General features: G+C 41.6%; 1 protein-coding gene across 10 annotated transcripts in view; it reads left to right on the top strand.

Annotated features, from left to right (window-relative positions):
• The window catches only part of dlg3 (discs, large homolog 3 (Drosophila)), a 358637-nt gene that overhangs the window by 330255 nt on the left and 12301 nt on the right, over positions 1 to 16081 (top strand). For all 10 annotated transcript variants that reach the window (XM_078412475.1, XM_078412476.1, XM_078412470.1 and 7 more), the window contains 5 exons: positions 515 to 556; positions 1215 to 1265; positions 8356 to 8457; positions 9761 to 9933; positions 13117 to 13226. In XM_078412475.1, the coding sequence (XP_078268601.1) occupies positions 515 to 556; positions 1215 to 1265; positions 8356 to 8457; positions 9761 to 9933; positions 13117 to 13226 (478 nt within the window). The remainder of the gene's footprint in view (positions 1 to 514; positions 557 to 1214; positions 1266 to 8355; positions 8458 to 9760; positions 9934 to 13116; positions 13227 to 16081) is intronic.

Here is a 16081-nt window from a genome sequence, read left to right as displayed (position 1 = left end):
TAATGCAGAGGGTGGTAGGTATATGGAACAAGCTGCCAGAGGAGGTAGTTGAGGCAGGCACTATATTGTACAACATTTAAAAGACATTTGGATGGGTACATGGATGGGCATGATTTAGAGGGATATGGGCCAAATGTGGGCAGGTGACACTAGTATCGATGGGTCGGCATGGGCAAGTTGGGCGAAAGGGCCGAATTCTAATGCTGTGACTCCTGGAGGGATACTGCCATATTCACATTAAACTAGGAATAGCCAAGAACCTTTTAAAAAATATTTTGGGCCCATTACGGACACCACCAGGTAAGGGGCAACAGATAGTTCTGCAATATTGAAAATCGAGTGTTGAACTTTGATCTGCATGTTCTTCAAGTCCACATGAAAATATTCAGTGTGAGGATTGTGCAGGAAGCTACCTTCAGAATTAATCAGAAATGTGCTCAAAGGACAATCTGGCCATCTGTCGTTTGCTCCTTTGTAACCTGGAATACTGACAATTTGTTTTTTATTTTTACAGAATGTATGACGTCTAACACCAGTGACAGTGAAAGTAGCTCCAGTAAGTAACTCCTAAGGTATTCTTCACCTATTTCCCATCCTTTATTGGAATTCATTAATACCTACAAGTTTTGTCCTTGGATGAGACAGCCACTCCAGAAATTAATGATGCACGCATGATGTGGAAACTACAACATTTGATGGTTGCAAATACAATTATGCCATCAGACCAGGCTACCTTGATCTGAACTAAAGAGGTTTTACTTAGTGTTATTGGAGCAGAAGAGAGACAGGTTTTCAACAAACACTTGACCTGGACCACTTATTTTGATGTATTTCTCCATCATTGAGCAACACTATGCGACCAATAAATTCTGTGCTGGAATAAGCAGTTCAGCCCAGAAGTTCAAGAAGGAAACACTTTACTGTTTTTAATTTGTTCCACCTTCAATTTGCCTTGCATGAGATATTTACAAGAGACTCAATCTAAATCTTTGGTGTTTTTCAAAAACAACAAACTCATGAGCACGTCCATTTATAACTCTTGAGTATTCCAATTACTACTTGAGCTAAATAGGTAGAAACAAAATTTCTTCTGTGCAAGCAAACAATACAGAAAATTGATGACTGTTAGATGGGAAAAGGGAAGAAGGATGAGGAAGGGATGACAAATTAATGAGAATGAGAACCATTTGTAATGTGTTCCTATTATTTTACAGAGGGCCAGGATGATGCAGTTCTGTCCTATGAGGCAGTGACACGCCTAGAGAGTAAGTAGATCTTTTCATCATTTTAATTTGCAGGAGGTTGTAATATTATGCATCAAAAATAGTATCATTATTTGGGTAGGTCTAATAAAGTGATGGAATGTGATTTTAGACCTGATGTAGATGTTGTTATAATTTAACAAGAGGATGATCAAGTCTGCAGTGGCTCCAGAAGGCAATTGATCAGCATCTCTTCAAAGACAACTAGGGCTGAAAGGAATTGTTATCCTTAGAAATGTTCTCGCAATGAAATAGTAATCTTCTGAACGAGCCTGGAAACTAACTGTTGTGGACTTTCTGTGAAATTGCCTTCTTCAGACCTCCCAACCCTTCCGAATTTGGCGGAAAGTTTCCGCTTTCTTATTTCATTTCCGCCATTCCGATTTCGCCTCACATTTTTCCCCAAAACACATGTCTCGCCGCTCGCCTCGTCCTGCCTCGCCGCTGGCCAGTCCTCGCCGCTGGCCTGTACTCACCTCACCTCGCCGCTGGCCTGTACTCACCTCGCCTCGCCGCTGGCCTGTACTCACCTCACCTCGCCGCTGGCCTGTACTCTCCTCACCTCGCCGCTGGCCAGTACTCACCTCGCCTCGCCGCTGGCCTGTACTCTCCTCACCTCTAGCCTGTACTCTCCTCACCGCTGGCCTGTACTCACCTCACCTCGCCGCTGGCCTGTACTCTCCTCACCGCTGGCCTGTACTCACCTCGCCTCGCCGCTGGCCTGTACTCTCCTCACCTCGCCTCTAGCCTGTACTCTCCTCACCGCTGGCCTGTACTCTCCTCTCCTCGCCGCTGGCCAGTACTCTCCTCACCTCGCCGCTGGCCTGTACTCTCCTCACCGCTGGCCTGTACTCACCTCGCCTCGCCGCTGGCCTGTACTCTCCTCACCTCGCCTCTAGCCTGTACTCTCCTCACCGCTGGCCTGTACTCTCCTCTCCTCGCCGCTGGCCAGTACTCTCCTCACCTCGCCGCTGGCCTGTACTCTCCTCACCGCTGGCCTGTACTCACCTCGCCTCGCCGCTGGCCTGTACTCTCCTCACCTCGCCGCTGGCCTGTACTCTCCTCTCCTCGCCGCTGGCCTGTACTCCTCACCTCGCCACTGGCCTGTACTCTCCTTACCTCGCCGCTGGCCTGTACTCTCCTCTCCTCGCCGCTGGCCTGTACTCTCCTCACTTCGCCGCTGGCCTGTACTCTCCTCACCTCACCGTTCGCCTCGCCGCTGGCCTGTACTCTCCTTACCTCGCCGCTGGCCTGTACTCTCCTCACCTCGCCACTGGCCTGTACTCTCCTCTCCTCGCCGCTGGCCTGTACTCTCCTCACTTCGCCGCTGGCCTGTACTCTCCTCACCTCACCATTCGCCTCGCCGCTGGCCTGCACTCTCCTCTCCTCGCCGCTGGCCTGTACTCTCCTCACCTCGCCGCTGGCCTGTACTCTCCTTACCTCGCCGCTGGCCTGTACTCTACTCACCTCTCCTCGCCGCTGGCCTGTACTCGCCTCGCCGCTGGCCTCGCCTCGCTGTGGAGCGTGAGGCCCGCTGATGGGGAGGGGTTGGGGTGCGGGGGAGTGGGGGTCAGGTAGGGTGGAAGAAGGGAAGGGGAGAGGGGGGGGATGACATGGACCGTTGTGATTTACTGTTGAAAATCACTGGAGCAAGTATGTCTTCAATAAAATTAGGTATGTGCAGTTTTAAATGAAATTCTTTCTTCATAACTTAGTCATACATTTTATGACCATTGTTCTTTTATTCAATACCAAGAGAATTGGGATGTGTAATGAAAAAGCAAAATAGAAAAAACAAAACAAAACAATTTTTTCTTTGTTGTAAAAAGTATTTCTGTTCAATAACCTTTCCATTAATAATAGAATATACTCATGATAGGCCCGACATTGTACATGTAGTCCAAGAACTAGACTGTTGGAAATAATAGTCATTTTTCACACATGAATGTAGCGCAACGTTTATGCCCATTTGGCATGCATACTTTATTTTTGCTGAAAAGTTGCATTACACGCCATATTATGAATTTTGATGTAAAATTCTGAATTTTGGACATCAAAATTCTGAATTTGTAAAATAAAATGTTGGGAGGTCTGCGTCTTGTCCTTAGAGCTCCAGTTTTGCTTGAAACAACTACCTGTGTAATAGTGAGGCCTTTCCTCTTTTGCTGTTGCCAGGCAGGCCATTTTGTCCTTCAAGTCTTTGCTACTATCCATTAAGATTATGGCTGATCTTCTATGTCAGTGCAATTTCCCTGCATTATCACCACACTTCTTGATTTCCTTACCATCCATCAATGTGTATGTTGAATGAAGCTAAATGATTGAGCATTCACAACCCTCCAGGGCAGAGAATTCCAAAGATTTGCCACCTTCTGCATGAATACAAGTACATTACTTATCACATGTTCAAGTCTGTGTCATTTGCAAATTCTGAATTTTTTATCTTGCACACCAACATCCAATTAATAGTTACACATCAAAAAACAGGTGTCTCAGCAGCGATCCTCTGGGGATGAAAATTAACCACCTATTACAAATCTGAGACTGAGGTGGACCCGTTGGGTCCAAATCTCTCCTGCGAGCCTCTCCTGGGGCAACCCTCCCTCAACTGTCGATCCTGCGGGCCCGGCAACCCTCTCCAGGGCAGAGTTACACGTGCTACTGTTACATGTGTGGGTTTAAACTAAGTAGTGGGGGGGAGGGGTTGACAAATTGGGAATATGAAGATGGAGTTAAAGGGGAAGCGAATACAGGAGAAATTGCAAAGGACTCTCGAATAAATAGGAAGGAAAGTTCTAGATGGGATAAGAGAGTAAGGTCAGGGCCAATGGTGACCAGTGTGAGAGGGGAGGTGAATACCGAAGTTAAAGTGTTGTATTTAAATGCACGAAGTATAAAAAATAAAGTGGATGAGCTTGAGGCTCAGTTAGACATTGCCAAGTATGATGTTGTGGGAATTACAAAGACATGGCTACAAGAGGACCAGGGCTGGGAACTGAATATTCAGGGGTATACGACCTATTGAAAAGACAGACAGGTAGGCAGAGGGGGTGGGGTCGCTCTGTTGGTAAGGAATGATATTCACTCCCTTGCAAAGGGTGACATAGAATCAGGAGATACAGAATCAGTATGGATAGAAATGAGGAATTGTAAGGGTAAAAAGACCCTAATGGGAGTTATCTACAGGCCCCCAAACAGTAGCCTCGACATAGGGTGTAAGTTGAATCAAGAGCTAAAATTGGCATGTCGCAAATGTCATGCTACGGTGGTTATGGGAGATTTCAACATGCAGGTAGACTGGGAAAATCAGTACCAGAAGGCTCGGTGCTGGGACCGCAGCTATTTACAATATACATTAATGACTTGGATGAAGGGATTAAAAGTAACATTAGCAAATTTGCAGATGACACAAAGCCGGGTGGCAGTGTGAACTGTGAGGAAGATGCTATGAGGTTGCAGGGTGAGTTGGACAGCCTGGAATGGCATACACGAACAACGGGAGAAATAACAGGAACAAACATATGGATCAGACATACAAGATGAGAGTTTTATCATATCATATCATATATATACAGCCGGAAACAGGCCTTTTCGGCGATAGAAGATGGATAGATAGATATCAAATCTCTGCTTTCTATCCTTCTGGAATTTTAATAATTTCTTAGCTATGCTACTGCCAATAATGTCTTCATCAACTTTGTTACCACTTTTTTTTAAAATACATGGGTTAGTTAAAAGTAGGATTTGTCTTTAGAAACCTTTAATGAATCAGCCTTTTCCACTGTGTTAATTTTTTATTTAATTATTATTTCAAAAAGCATCCCCACCACCTTGGTAAATCAGCATTTAGTTGTTCGGTATGCCATTGCACTGCTTTATGAACAAGGGTGTCACATTTACCACCTGTTTGTTGCTGGCATCAATTCCATCGTGATATGTGTTACATTCGGTGAGAGAGATGTTGCAAAAATAGACCTTGAACCTTGGCTGTAAAAACAGATGAATAGCACAGCTTTTGAAAGGAATCACTTCAGGTGATAAACAGATTGTTCTTTAAAGTCTTTTAAAATAAATTAATGAGGTCAGCACAACTGGTACAAGAAATCAACAATTTCAAGGGCATCTGCATTTACATTGATTTAAAATTATATAGAACACAGAACCACATGGTGCAGGAACAGGCCCATCAGCCCACAATGTCTGTGCCAAACATAATGCCAAGATAAACTAATCTTATCTGCCTGTGAACTATCAATACACCTCCATTCCCAGCATTTCCATGTGCCTAGCTAAAAGCTACTTAAACACCACTATTGAATCTAATGTGAATGTAAAGTTTGCTTATATAGTCACACATTGCTACAGATAAGGAAATCTGTGCAAACTCCAGAGGAAGTAGAAAGGAAGAAAGTCACCCATCTCTCACTTTACTGAGAACCTTTCTAGTACAGCCTTTCACAGTTTACATTTCAAGGCTTACATAAAATGGAAAGTTCACTCTAGGTTGTTGAGTCTAAAACATCTGATTTTATCAAATTTTCTTGTTTTGAAAATTCTCGCAAGAAATTATTTTACATATCAATTCATGGGATGCGAGTATGACTGAAAATGTAAATTTAACTCTGCGGGCAGTTAAGAGTCAATGACATTGGTGGGTCAGGAGTTGCATATAGTTCATGCCAGATAGGGATGGTAGATTTCATTCCCGAAAGAAATTTGTAAATCGGATATGTCTTTACGCCAATCACATACTTTCACAATAACTTTTATTGATACAGCTTTAAAAAAAATCTTTGCCCTGTTACTTGAATTCAAATTCCTGAACTGCCGTGATGGGATTTAACATTGTGTCTCTGGGTCAGTGCGCCATGAGTCTAGATGGTACTTCCAGATCTTGTTCTTTGGCATTAATTATATGATTTATTTGATAAGTGCTGTTTGTGATGAGTTGGTTATTGCCCATGCTATTCTTACCAGCAGCAGCATTAAAAAATATTCAACCTTGGACTTTGAGCATCAATGGCAAAACGAACATTTATTGCTTTTCCTCAGTTATCCTAAGACAATGGCTGGCTGCCTTTTCCTTGAATCACTGTTAGAGAATCAGAAAGCACAGAAATGGGCCTTTCAGCCCACCTGCCTTGTGTCAACCTTTAAACACCCATTTACACTAATCCCATGATAATCCCATTATTTTCTCCTCAATTTGACATTAAATTCTACCACATTGGGGCAATTTACAATGACCAATCAACATGTGTGCACCAATTAACACATTTTGAGATGTAAGAAGAAAGTGGTGCACCCGGGACCCATTGGTGATCATTTGCCAATGTTCTATAGATTCTGGATCAGTTCCTGTGGATTGGAGGGTAGCTAATGTTATCCCACTTTTTAAGAAAGGAGGGAGAGAAAGCAGGGAATTATAGACCAGTTAGCCTGACATTGGTGGTGGGGAAGATGCTGGAATCGATTATCAAAGATGTAATAGTGGTGCATTTGGATAGCAGTAACAGGATGGATGGATCAGCATGGATTTACGAAAGGGAAATCATGTTTGACAAATCTTCTGGATTTTTTTGAGGATGTAAGAAGTAAAATGGACAAGGGAGAGCCAGTGGATGTCGTGTACCTGAACTTTCAGAAAGCCTTTGATAAGGTCCCACACAGGAGGTTAGTGGGCAAAATTAGAGTACATGGTATTGGGGGTAGGTTATTGACATGAATAGAAAATTGGTTGGCAGACAGGAAGCAAAGAATAAGGATTAACAGGTCCCTTTCAGAATGGCAGGCAGTGACTAGTGGGGTGCCGCAAGGCTCGGTGCTGGGACCGCAGCTATTTACAATATACAATAATGATTTAGATGAAGGAATTAAAAGTAACATTAGCAGATTTGCAGATGACACAAAGCTGGGTGACAGTGTGAACTGTGAAGAGGCTGCAGAGTGACTTGGACAGGTTGGATGAGTGGGCAGATGCAGCATAATCTAGATAAATGTGAGGTTATCCATTTTGGAAGCAAGAACGGGAAGGTAGATTATTATCTGAATGGTGTCAGGTTAGGAAAAGGGGAAGTACAACGAGACCTGGGTGACCCTAGTACATCAGTCACTATAAGTAAGCATACAGGTACAATAGGCAGTGAAGAAAGCTAATGGCATGTTGGCCTTCATAGAGAGGAGTTGAGTATAGGAGCAAAGAGGTCCTTCTGCAGTTGCACAGGGCGCTGGTGAGACCACACCTAGAGTATTGTGTGCAGTTTTGGTCTCCTAGTTTGAGGAATGACATTCTTGTTATTGAGGGAGTGCAGCGTAGGTTCACAAGGTTAATTCCCGGGATGGTGGGACTGTCATATGATAAAGGAATTGAGCGACTGGGCTTGTATTCACTGGAACTTAGAAGGATGAGAGGGGATCTTATAGAAACATATAAAATTATTAAGGGATTGGACACAATAGATGCAGGAAACATGTTCCCGATGTTGGTGGAGTCCAGAACCAGGGGCCACAATTTAAGAATAAGGGGTAGGCCATTTAGAACTGAGATGATGAAAAACTTTTTCATAGAGTTGTGAATTTGTGGAATTCTCTGCCTCGGAAGGCAGCGGAGGCCGATTCACTCTTTGCATTCAAAAGAGAGTTAGATAGAGCTCTTAGGGCTAGCGGAATCAAGGGGTATGGGGAGAAGGCAGGAACAGGGTACTGATTGTGGTCGATCAGCCATGATCACATTGAATGGCTGTGCTGGCTCGATGGGCCGAATTGCCTACTCCTGCACCTATTGTCTATGTATCTAAAAGGAACTTTCATAGAGAATGAAAAAAATTATATGAAAAAAATTGTCCAATATTGTTGGAGAGGAACTTGAAGGATTGTTTTCTCAATGCATCTACAGACCTTGTACTCATTAAAGAGGTTGCAGGTTTGTGAAAGATTCTCACAAGAAGTTTGGAGTTATGTAAGGTATTTGGTATACACTGCAGCCCTGCACTGCATGCATTGAGTGGAACTTTACCTGTTTGATCCTGTCGGCTATATGATTTTAAGGTTGTCAGTATAAATGTTGGTCTCTATTTCTGTTTTTAAATTTCAGTTCACTATGCTCGACCAATAATAATTCTGGGACCAATGAAGGACCGAGTCAATGACGATCTGATCTCTGAATTCCCAAATAAGTTTGGTTCCTGTGTACCTCGTAAGTACTACTGAAATTTGATATTGTAAATGCCATTAAACTCATCTTTTGAATCTGTTACCCTGGGAACTTTCCACGTCTGCATATTTAGTTTAGACGAACATTGATTTTCTATTCACAGAATAGAAATCTGAATCTGAGAGGAGTATAATTTCTGTTTATTTATTGTGAATGAACTGAATCTACTTGAAGGACATGTAATTGCTGACTGTTATTAGTCAATGGGCCTTCCACTGTGCTTCTGATGAGATTAATGTAAGAGCAAATGCAGCACCAAGGAAATTCTGGCCAAAGACAGTGGAAAAGAAGAGAAAATGATCCAAGATGACAACACAGACTCATCTACTGAAAAGAAGTATAAAAGAGGACCTCTAGTGGCCATAATTTGATGCCTAATGTCAGTGCAGTAAACCCGAGTTATAGAGGATCATGGGGGGAGAGGGGGGGGGGGGTGGGGGGAGAAATGGTGTCCGTTATTGCCAATTGTCTGCTATAACCAAGTAAGGGATTTGCTCCACACCTAGAATTCACTGCGTGAAATAACAAGTTGTTTTCAAAGACAAAGTTATTTTTCAACAGCAAAAAAATTATTTATGGAAGATAAAAATACTGTCAGCCCTATAGATGCCTCCTCAAACAACCCTGTAGATGGCTGTTTGTTACATTGTTTAATAGAGGGTCGTTGTTCAAATGTCGATCAAAGCAATTGCTTGTAAATTTCAATGATCTCCTGCAGTGTAACTAGCAGTCTGTGTTCTTAAAGAGACAGTAGTGTGTGATTACTGTGGGGACTTTCTGTCTGCTGTAACCGAAATCTGTTATAAAAAGATCCAAAAAATCTATTTAGTCCCATTTTCCTATGCTCTCCCATTGCAATTTTATCAAAGTTGCACCTTCATTTTAAAATCTATTTGTTTTTTTCCCCTCCTTACCTGACACCATTTCCAAGCCAATTGCTCTGAGTTATGCATCCTCTGTTGTAACTACCTGTGCATCTCCAGTTTTAGTCAGCCTATCAATAGTGGCTGTGCCTTCAGTTGCCATGTGAATTCTGGAATTCCCCCCTTAAACCTGCCTGCTTGTCTCTCTTTCCCAAGGTACTTCTTTAAGCCTACTTCTCACTCAATGCCAAATTTAGTAGAGGGATAATGATGAAACTTAGATAAGGAAGAGCAGGAGGAGATTTGGGAGGAGCATTAACATTGGCATGGGCATATTGGACCAAATAGACCATTTTCTCTATGTATATTTTATGCAATTAATTAACTAATCAAATTAATCAACTTGTTTTGCTGCCTTTCAGATACCACCAGATCAAGACGTGAAAATGAAATTGATGGGCAAGATTACCATTTTGTAACTTCCCGGGAACAGATGGAAAAAGACATTCAAGACAATAAGTTCATTGAAGCTGGGCAATATAATGACAATCTTTATGGGACTAGCATTCAGTCTGTTCGAGCTGTAGCAGAGAGAGTGAGTACAGTTGAGGGTTATCAAAATGTTTTTATTGACTGGTTACAATGGAAAGCCTTGTAATTGAAGTTTACTTTAATCATACAATAAGATACTGCCCATGAACTATAAGGGAAATTGTTTGGGAGGCTCCCAGTAAAAAGAAAATCCAGTGTTGTGTTCAGATAAATTCAATTCACCATAAAAATACAGATTCATTTTGTCATTGAATAAAAAAACACATAGCAGCAATTACAATGGTAGAAAAAATAAATAGAAACAAGATTAAATTTGTGTTTCCGGTAAAAGCATCAAAATAAATTGTCTTTAGGATATTTTCTAGTGACCATAGACAGACTCATACAAAATGATACATCTGAAATTATCAACACAGGCAACTGTTTTCACTAAAAAATATACTTCTTGATGTCTTAGATAGTTCCAAAGGTAAATTACCTGCCTAAAGCAAGGTTCTATTATCCAGACAACTAATATGCTGCTAATTATGAGCTGGCCCAGTCTGCTCCCTTGGTGCTACACTTTGGCAGCCTGGACTGTTCCCTCAGAAGTGCCAGCTATCAGAGCATTCTGGATCATAAAATACCAGACATCAAAGCTTTTGCGGTTCTGAGACTGCGGATCACTTTTTTTCTGTACATTCTGTACTTTCCTGATCTTCTATTCTTGAGATTTTCATGTTGATATGTATGTCAAACAAACAAAAAAGCCAGAGTCATAGTGGGCCATAGAATCATACAACGTGGAAACAGGCCCTTTGGCCCAACCTGCCCACACCAACCAACATGTCCCATCTACACTAGTCCCACCTGCCTGCATTTGGTCCATATCCCTTTTAATCTATCCTATCCATGAACCTACCTAAATGATTCTTAAACATTGCAATTATGGAAGATACCTCCTCCGGCAGCTCGTTCCATACACCCACCACCCTTTGTGTGTAAAAAAACAAATGGTAAATCTGTCCCCTCATCTGGTTTACGATTCCCCTACTCTGGGCAAGAGACTTAGTGTTAGACACAAAAAGCTGGAGTAACTCAGCGGGACAGGCAGCATCTCTGGAGAGAAGGAATAGGTGACGTTTTGGGTCGAGACCCTTCTGAAATGTCACCCATTCCTTCTCTCCAGAAATGCTGCCAGTCCCGCTGAGTTACTCCAACTTTTTGTGTCTATCTTCGGTTAAAACCAGCATCTGCAGTTCCTTCTTACACAAGAAACTCGGTGTGTTTACCAGATCTATTTCCTCGTGATTTTGTGTGCCTCTATAAGTTTGGTTTGATTTCTTGTTTATCATGTTAACCAAACCAGTTGCCACTGCTTCACATGCTTCGTGGTCTTAGTTTGGGTGTGGAGTAGTGCCAGAAAGAATATTTAAGTCAGCTATATCTGCTGACCAATTGTAGAAATTAACAGTACAGGAGACAATTCAGCTAGTCATCTGTGCCAGTCAAAAGTAGAACCATGCTAGCAACTCCAACTTCCCATCTGTTGGTCTGTAGTCTTTTAGTAATAGCTCTTCAAGAGCCATCTGGGTATATTTTAAATGAACAATGATTCTTGCCACCATTACTCTTTCAGACAGTGAATGCCAGAATCCCTTCATTTTTTGAGTAAATTTCACCCTAATTTCTATGCTAATTGTGTCAGTTAACTTTTATGTTGCCTAGTTATTGGTCTCCCAGCCAAGGAAATTGAACCATTTTCACTTTTTCTCTCATAATTTATCACACAATCCCTGTATCATCTGTCTTGCCGCATTGAGTTGGATTCTCGGCAACATGCACTTACATTTCCTCTACGCACTCTTAACAACAACAAGGTATTACCTTGACTGCTCTTCTCATTTGCTTTACCTCTCACTTTTCCAGAATTAACTCTTTGTTACTCTGGTTGCCACTTAAACAATCCATTGATATCTTTCTGCAACCTTGCATTTCTTTCCTCGATATCAACGAGATTGTCAATGAAACCAAAATTGTGAAGCTTTATATTTTAGTTCAACTGATTAATGTTATTAAAAAACACATGGTCTGGTGCAAAGCACTGTGGAATCTCATTGCACACAGTCCTCTAAGCCATTAAAACTCCTGTTGAATATTAACCTTTTAAAAGTTTCTGATTTCTTGCATTTTTCAATGAATTCCTTAGGCCTTTACTTGCCGTATCAATATCCAATGTGAGACTTACCTTGCTGGGATTACCTTGCAATCCTACCTTGATAGGATTCTTGTAGGGAAAATTTTAAATGCACTCACCTTGCCGTCTCTCTTTGTTCATTCATTATCAAATATTACCTTGCCATGCATGCCCTTATTTAACCTGTGTGGCTCTAAATACTGAATTATCCCCCAATTTTACAGGGTTCGATCATGACCTTCGGTGCAGTCTGTGTGGAGTCTGCACATTCTCCCTGTGACCGTGCTTTCTCACTCATCCTAAAACATGTGGATTTGTATGTTAATTGGCCTCTGTAAATTGCCTCTTGTCTGTATGGAGTGGAAGCGAAAGTGGGATAGCAAAAAAACTAGTGTAAACGGATATGTGATAGTCAGCATGGACTCGATGGCTGAAGGGCCTGTTTCCATGCTGTATTTTTCAATCAAACCCATCAATCAAAAAGGATTGGAAAATGATTATTAGAGCTAATAGCATTTCATCAATTGCTTCTTTATGGAACTTAGGATACACAGAACCGTACAGTTCTTGGAAGAGGCCCACTCCGCCCACAATACATGATGCCAAGTTAAAACTAATCTCTGCCTGCACGTGTCCATGTGCCTATCTAAAAACCCTCTTCAATGCTACTATCATAATGATACATTTTACAAGAGCTATTTAGTGTCCTGTGTTTATCAATTCCAGTACTTGTAATACTTCATGTTTAATTTCATTGTTTGCATCAGACAAACAAAGTATTCATTTAGAATCAGGCATGTCTTCTGTTTTCACATATGAGCCAAAAATGTGTTTTTTTGTGATAGACCATTGCATACAGGCCTTATGACCTTGATAATTAGTTTTGCTTTTAGAGCTCACCATCAGGATGCATGTGTTTAATTGACTTCAGGAGAGGATAGCCAAATAATATATTGATTATCTTGTTTATCTAGCCTTGTGATCTTAATTTTTGAATTGCAACCCATTTCATTGACCACATAATTGACGTTGTCACTTTCATCTGTATAGGGAAAACACTGCATCCTTGATGTGTCTGGGAATGCGATTAAGAGGTTACAGCTTGCACTACTTTATTCCATTGCCATTTTCATCAAACCCAGATCTGTGCAATCCCTCATGTAAGTATGCAATTTTCTCTATGTGGCTAGATGAATTACCATTTTAATTATAGTATCATGTTTTCTAATATTACATTTCATTTATCTGGCTTCTGGGACCAAAGTTGTAAAGAAAAGTAAAGTAGGTTGGCTTACTGAATATTGTCCTCTTGAATGATGCCTTGACATGTGAAGCTTTCAATCAGTCACTGTTGGGGGATGAGGTTGAGTTACATTTAGTGGTTAAGGTTTTCCCTGTGGCTTGGTATTCCTTAATGTTAAATTTAATAAATTCAGTCCTAAGGAATTGGAGTTGATAGAACATTATATATTCCTCGCTGGAGAGGCTTCCCGTTATACTTCAAATAAATTAAACTTTCACTGTTCTTTCCTCATTGGAAATGTAGTTTCTTGTCGAGGCATATGGTAGTTACTGGAAATTTCTGATGACAAATGAGTCTACACAGCTGAATATGTTTGATTGCTTTAAACCTGTGTGAGTAGTAATTACGACCTCCTGGAATGTCACTGACTGCATCTATACATGACATTCACTCAAATGCCAGCAGGTGAACTTTCAGCCAACTTATCTTCACAGCAAGGAAAGAAAATTTATTTAATTTCAATTCCGCCTTTACAAATTATCTCCTCCAAGAACACTTCTTCTTGAATTGAGTTCCTAGACCAGTAGTTACTTTAAATTTAAATTTCAAAACTGGCACTAAACATCCAATATGCCGCAGGTGGTCAAGCACTAATTCTACACTCGTCGGGCAACACTCACCATAAAGTTTTGAGGTACATCGAGAAGAGACTTTGAGGTTTGTGATATGGATCTGGCTCAGATGTGAGTTGATGGAGAGAACAGCATTTCTGAAAACCTATAATCCCTGAAATACTTTCAGTATAGCAACCAGAGCAGTTGGTCAACAGGGTAGAGTTATGATAAGTCAGTTTCAAAGGAATGATAAACAGGGGCAGGTTTAAGAACATGGTGAATTGATGGGCTGCAATGTGGTTATTTCAATGTCAGTATTATGGGTAAAATGGATGAATTCTGGATCAATGCAAGGAACTATAGGTGCTCCTAAACTTATGATGGGGTTACATTCCGATAAACCCATTGTAAATCGAAAATATCGTAAGTCGAAAATGCATTTAATACACCTAACCTACCAAACATCATAGCCATGGCAGCTCCAAATCGTAGCTGACTGGGAGCTGCGCCTCGCTGCCGTTCCCAGCATCACGAGAGAGTATCGTACCGCATAAGACACTGCCAGTCTGAGCAGCGGACAGGTCTGTGAGTCCGGGAAAAGCCCGGGAAGAGATCAAAATTCGAAGTATGGTTTCTACTGAATGTGTATCGTACATCGTAAAGTCGAAATATTGTAAGTCGAAACATCGTAAGTCGAGGAGCATCTACAATGTTGTGGCCATTACAGAGACTTGGTTGCAAGATTGGCGGCTCAATGTTTCAGGATTTCGATGTTTCAGACAAGATAGAGAGGTGCAGGAGTTGCATTACTAATCAGGGAGAATATTACAGTGGCACTCAGAGGGACAAAGTGGAAGGTTCATCCACTGAGCCAATGTAGGTAGAGTTCAAAAATAAAAAAGATGCAAACACTGCAATGAGATTAAACTTTAAGCTTACAGGAAGATAGAGGAACAGATTATAGAAAAGGGAGGTCCCGGAGGATTGGATAGTAACCATGTTTGTTCCTCTATTTAAGAAAGCAAATAAAGATAATCCAGGATATTATAGAACAATGAGCCTCGTGTCAATGGTAGGGAAGCTGTTGGAGAGGATGATCAATGAGAGTAGAACAGTGGATGCTGTCTGCATGGGTGTTAAGAGTCCCTCATGATAAAGTCCCTCATCTGGATCTTCTGATCCAGAAAATTAAAATGCATGGGACTTACTGTGACCTCTTGGTTCGGATTCAGAACATTTTGCCCCTCTCATATTAAAGCTCTACTTACTTGTGGAAAACAGAGTTGTGGTGAAAGGATATTATTCTGGCTAGAGGACTGCAACCAGTGGTGATGTGCAGGGATCTGTGTTGGCACTCCTGTTGTTTGTGATAAGTGATTTAGATGTAAATGGGTCATAGAAACATAGAAAATAGGTGCAGGAGGAGGCCATTTGGCCCTTTGAGCCAGCACCGCCATTCATTGTGATCATGGCTGATCGTCCCCAATCAATACCCCGTGCCTGCCTTCTCCCCATATCCCTTGATTCCACTAGCCCCTAGAGCTCTATCTAACTCTCTCTTAAATCCATCCAGTGATTTGGCTTCCACTGCCGTCTGTGGCAGAGAATTCCACAAATTCACAACTCTCTGGGTGAAAAAGTTTTTTCTCACCACAGTTTTAAATGGCCTCCCCTTTATTCTAAGACTAAGGTCGGTTAGTTATGTTTATAGATGACCTCAAATTGTTGGAGTTGCGGACAGTGAGAAAGACAGTCAAAGTATATAGTGGCATATAGATCAGATACAGAAATGGGGGCTGTGAGGGCGTTACACTTCTAGAGGTTGAATGTAAAGGGAATGTATTCAGTTAATGCCAAAACCCTTCAAAGCATTGAGGGATCTTGAGGTTAAGGTCCATAGCTCCCTTAAAGTGGCAACACAAGTACATAGAATGGTAAAGAAGGCATATGGTATCGTCTCATCATTGGTCGGGACATTGAATATAAAAGTCAGGAAGTCATGTTGCACCTTTACAGGACTTTGGTTAGGCCCCATTTGGAGTATTGTGTGCAGTTCTGGTCGTTACATTACAAGACGGATGTGGAGGCTTTGGAAAGTGTGCAGAGGAGGTTTACCAGATTGCTGCCTGGATAAGAGGGTATTAGTTATGAGGAGGGT

This window comes from Rhinoraja longicauda, chromosome 15, assembly GCF_053455715.1.
Source record: "Rhinoraja longicauda isolate Sanriku21f chromosome 15, sRhiLon1.1, whole genome shotgun sequence".
Lineage (NCBI taxonomy): Eukaryota > Metazoa > Chordata > Chondrichthyes > Rajiformes > Arhynchobatidae > Rhinoraja > Rhinoraja longicauda.
This window is presented reverse-complemented; position numbering and strand designations above follow the sequence as displayed.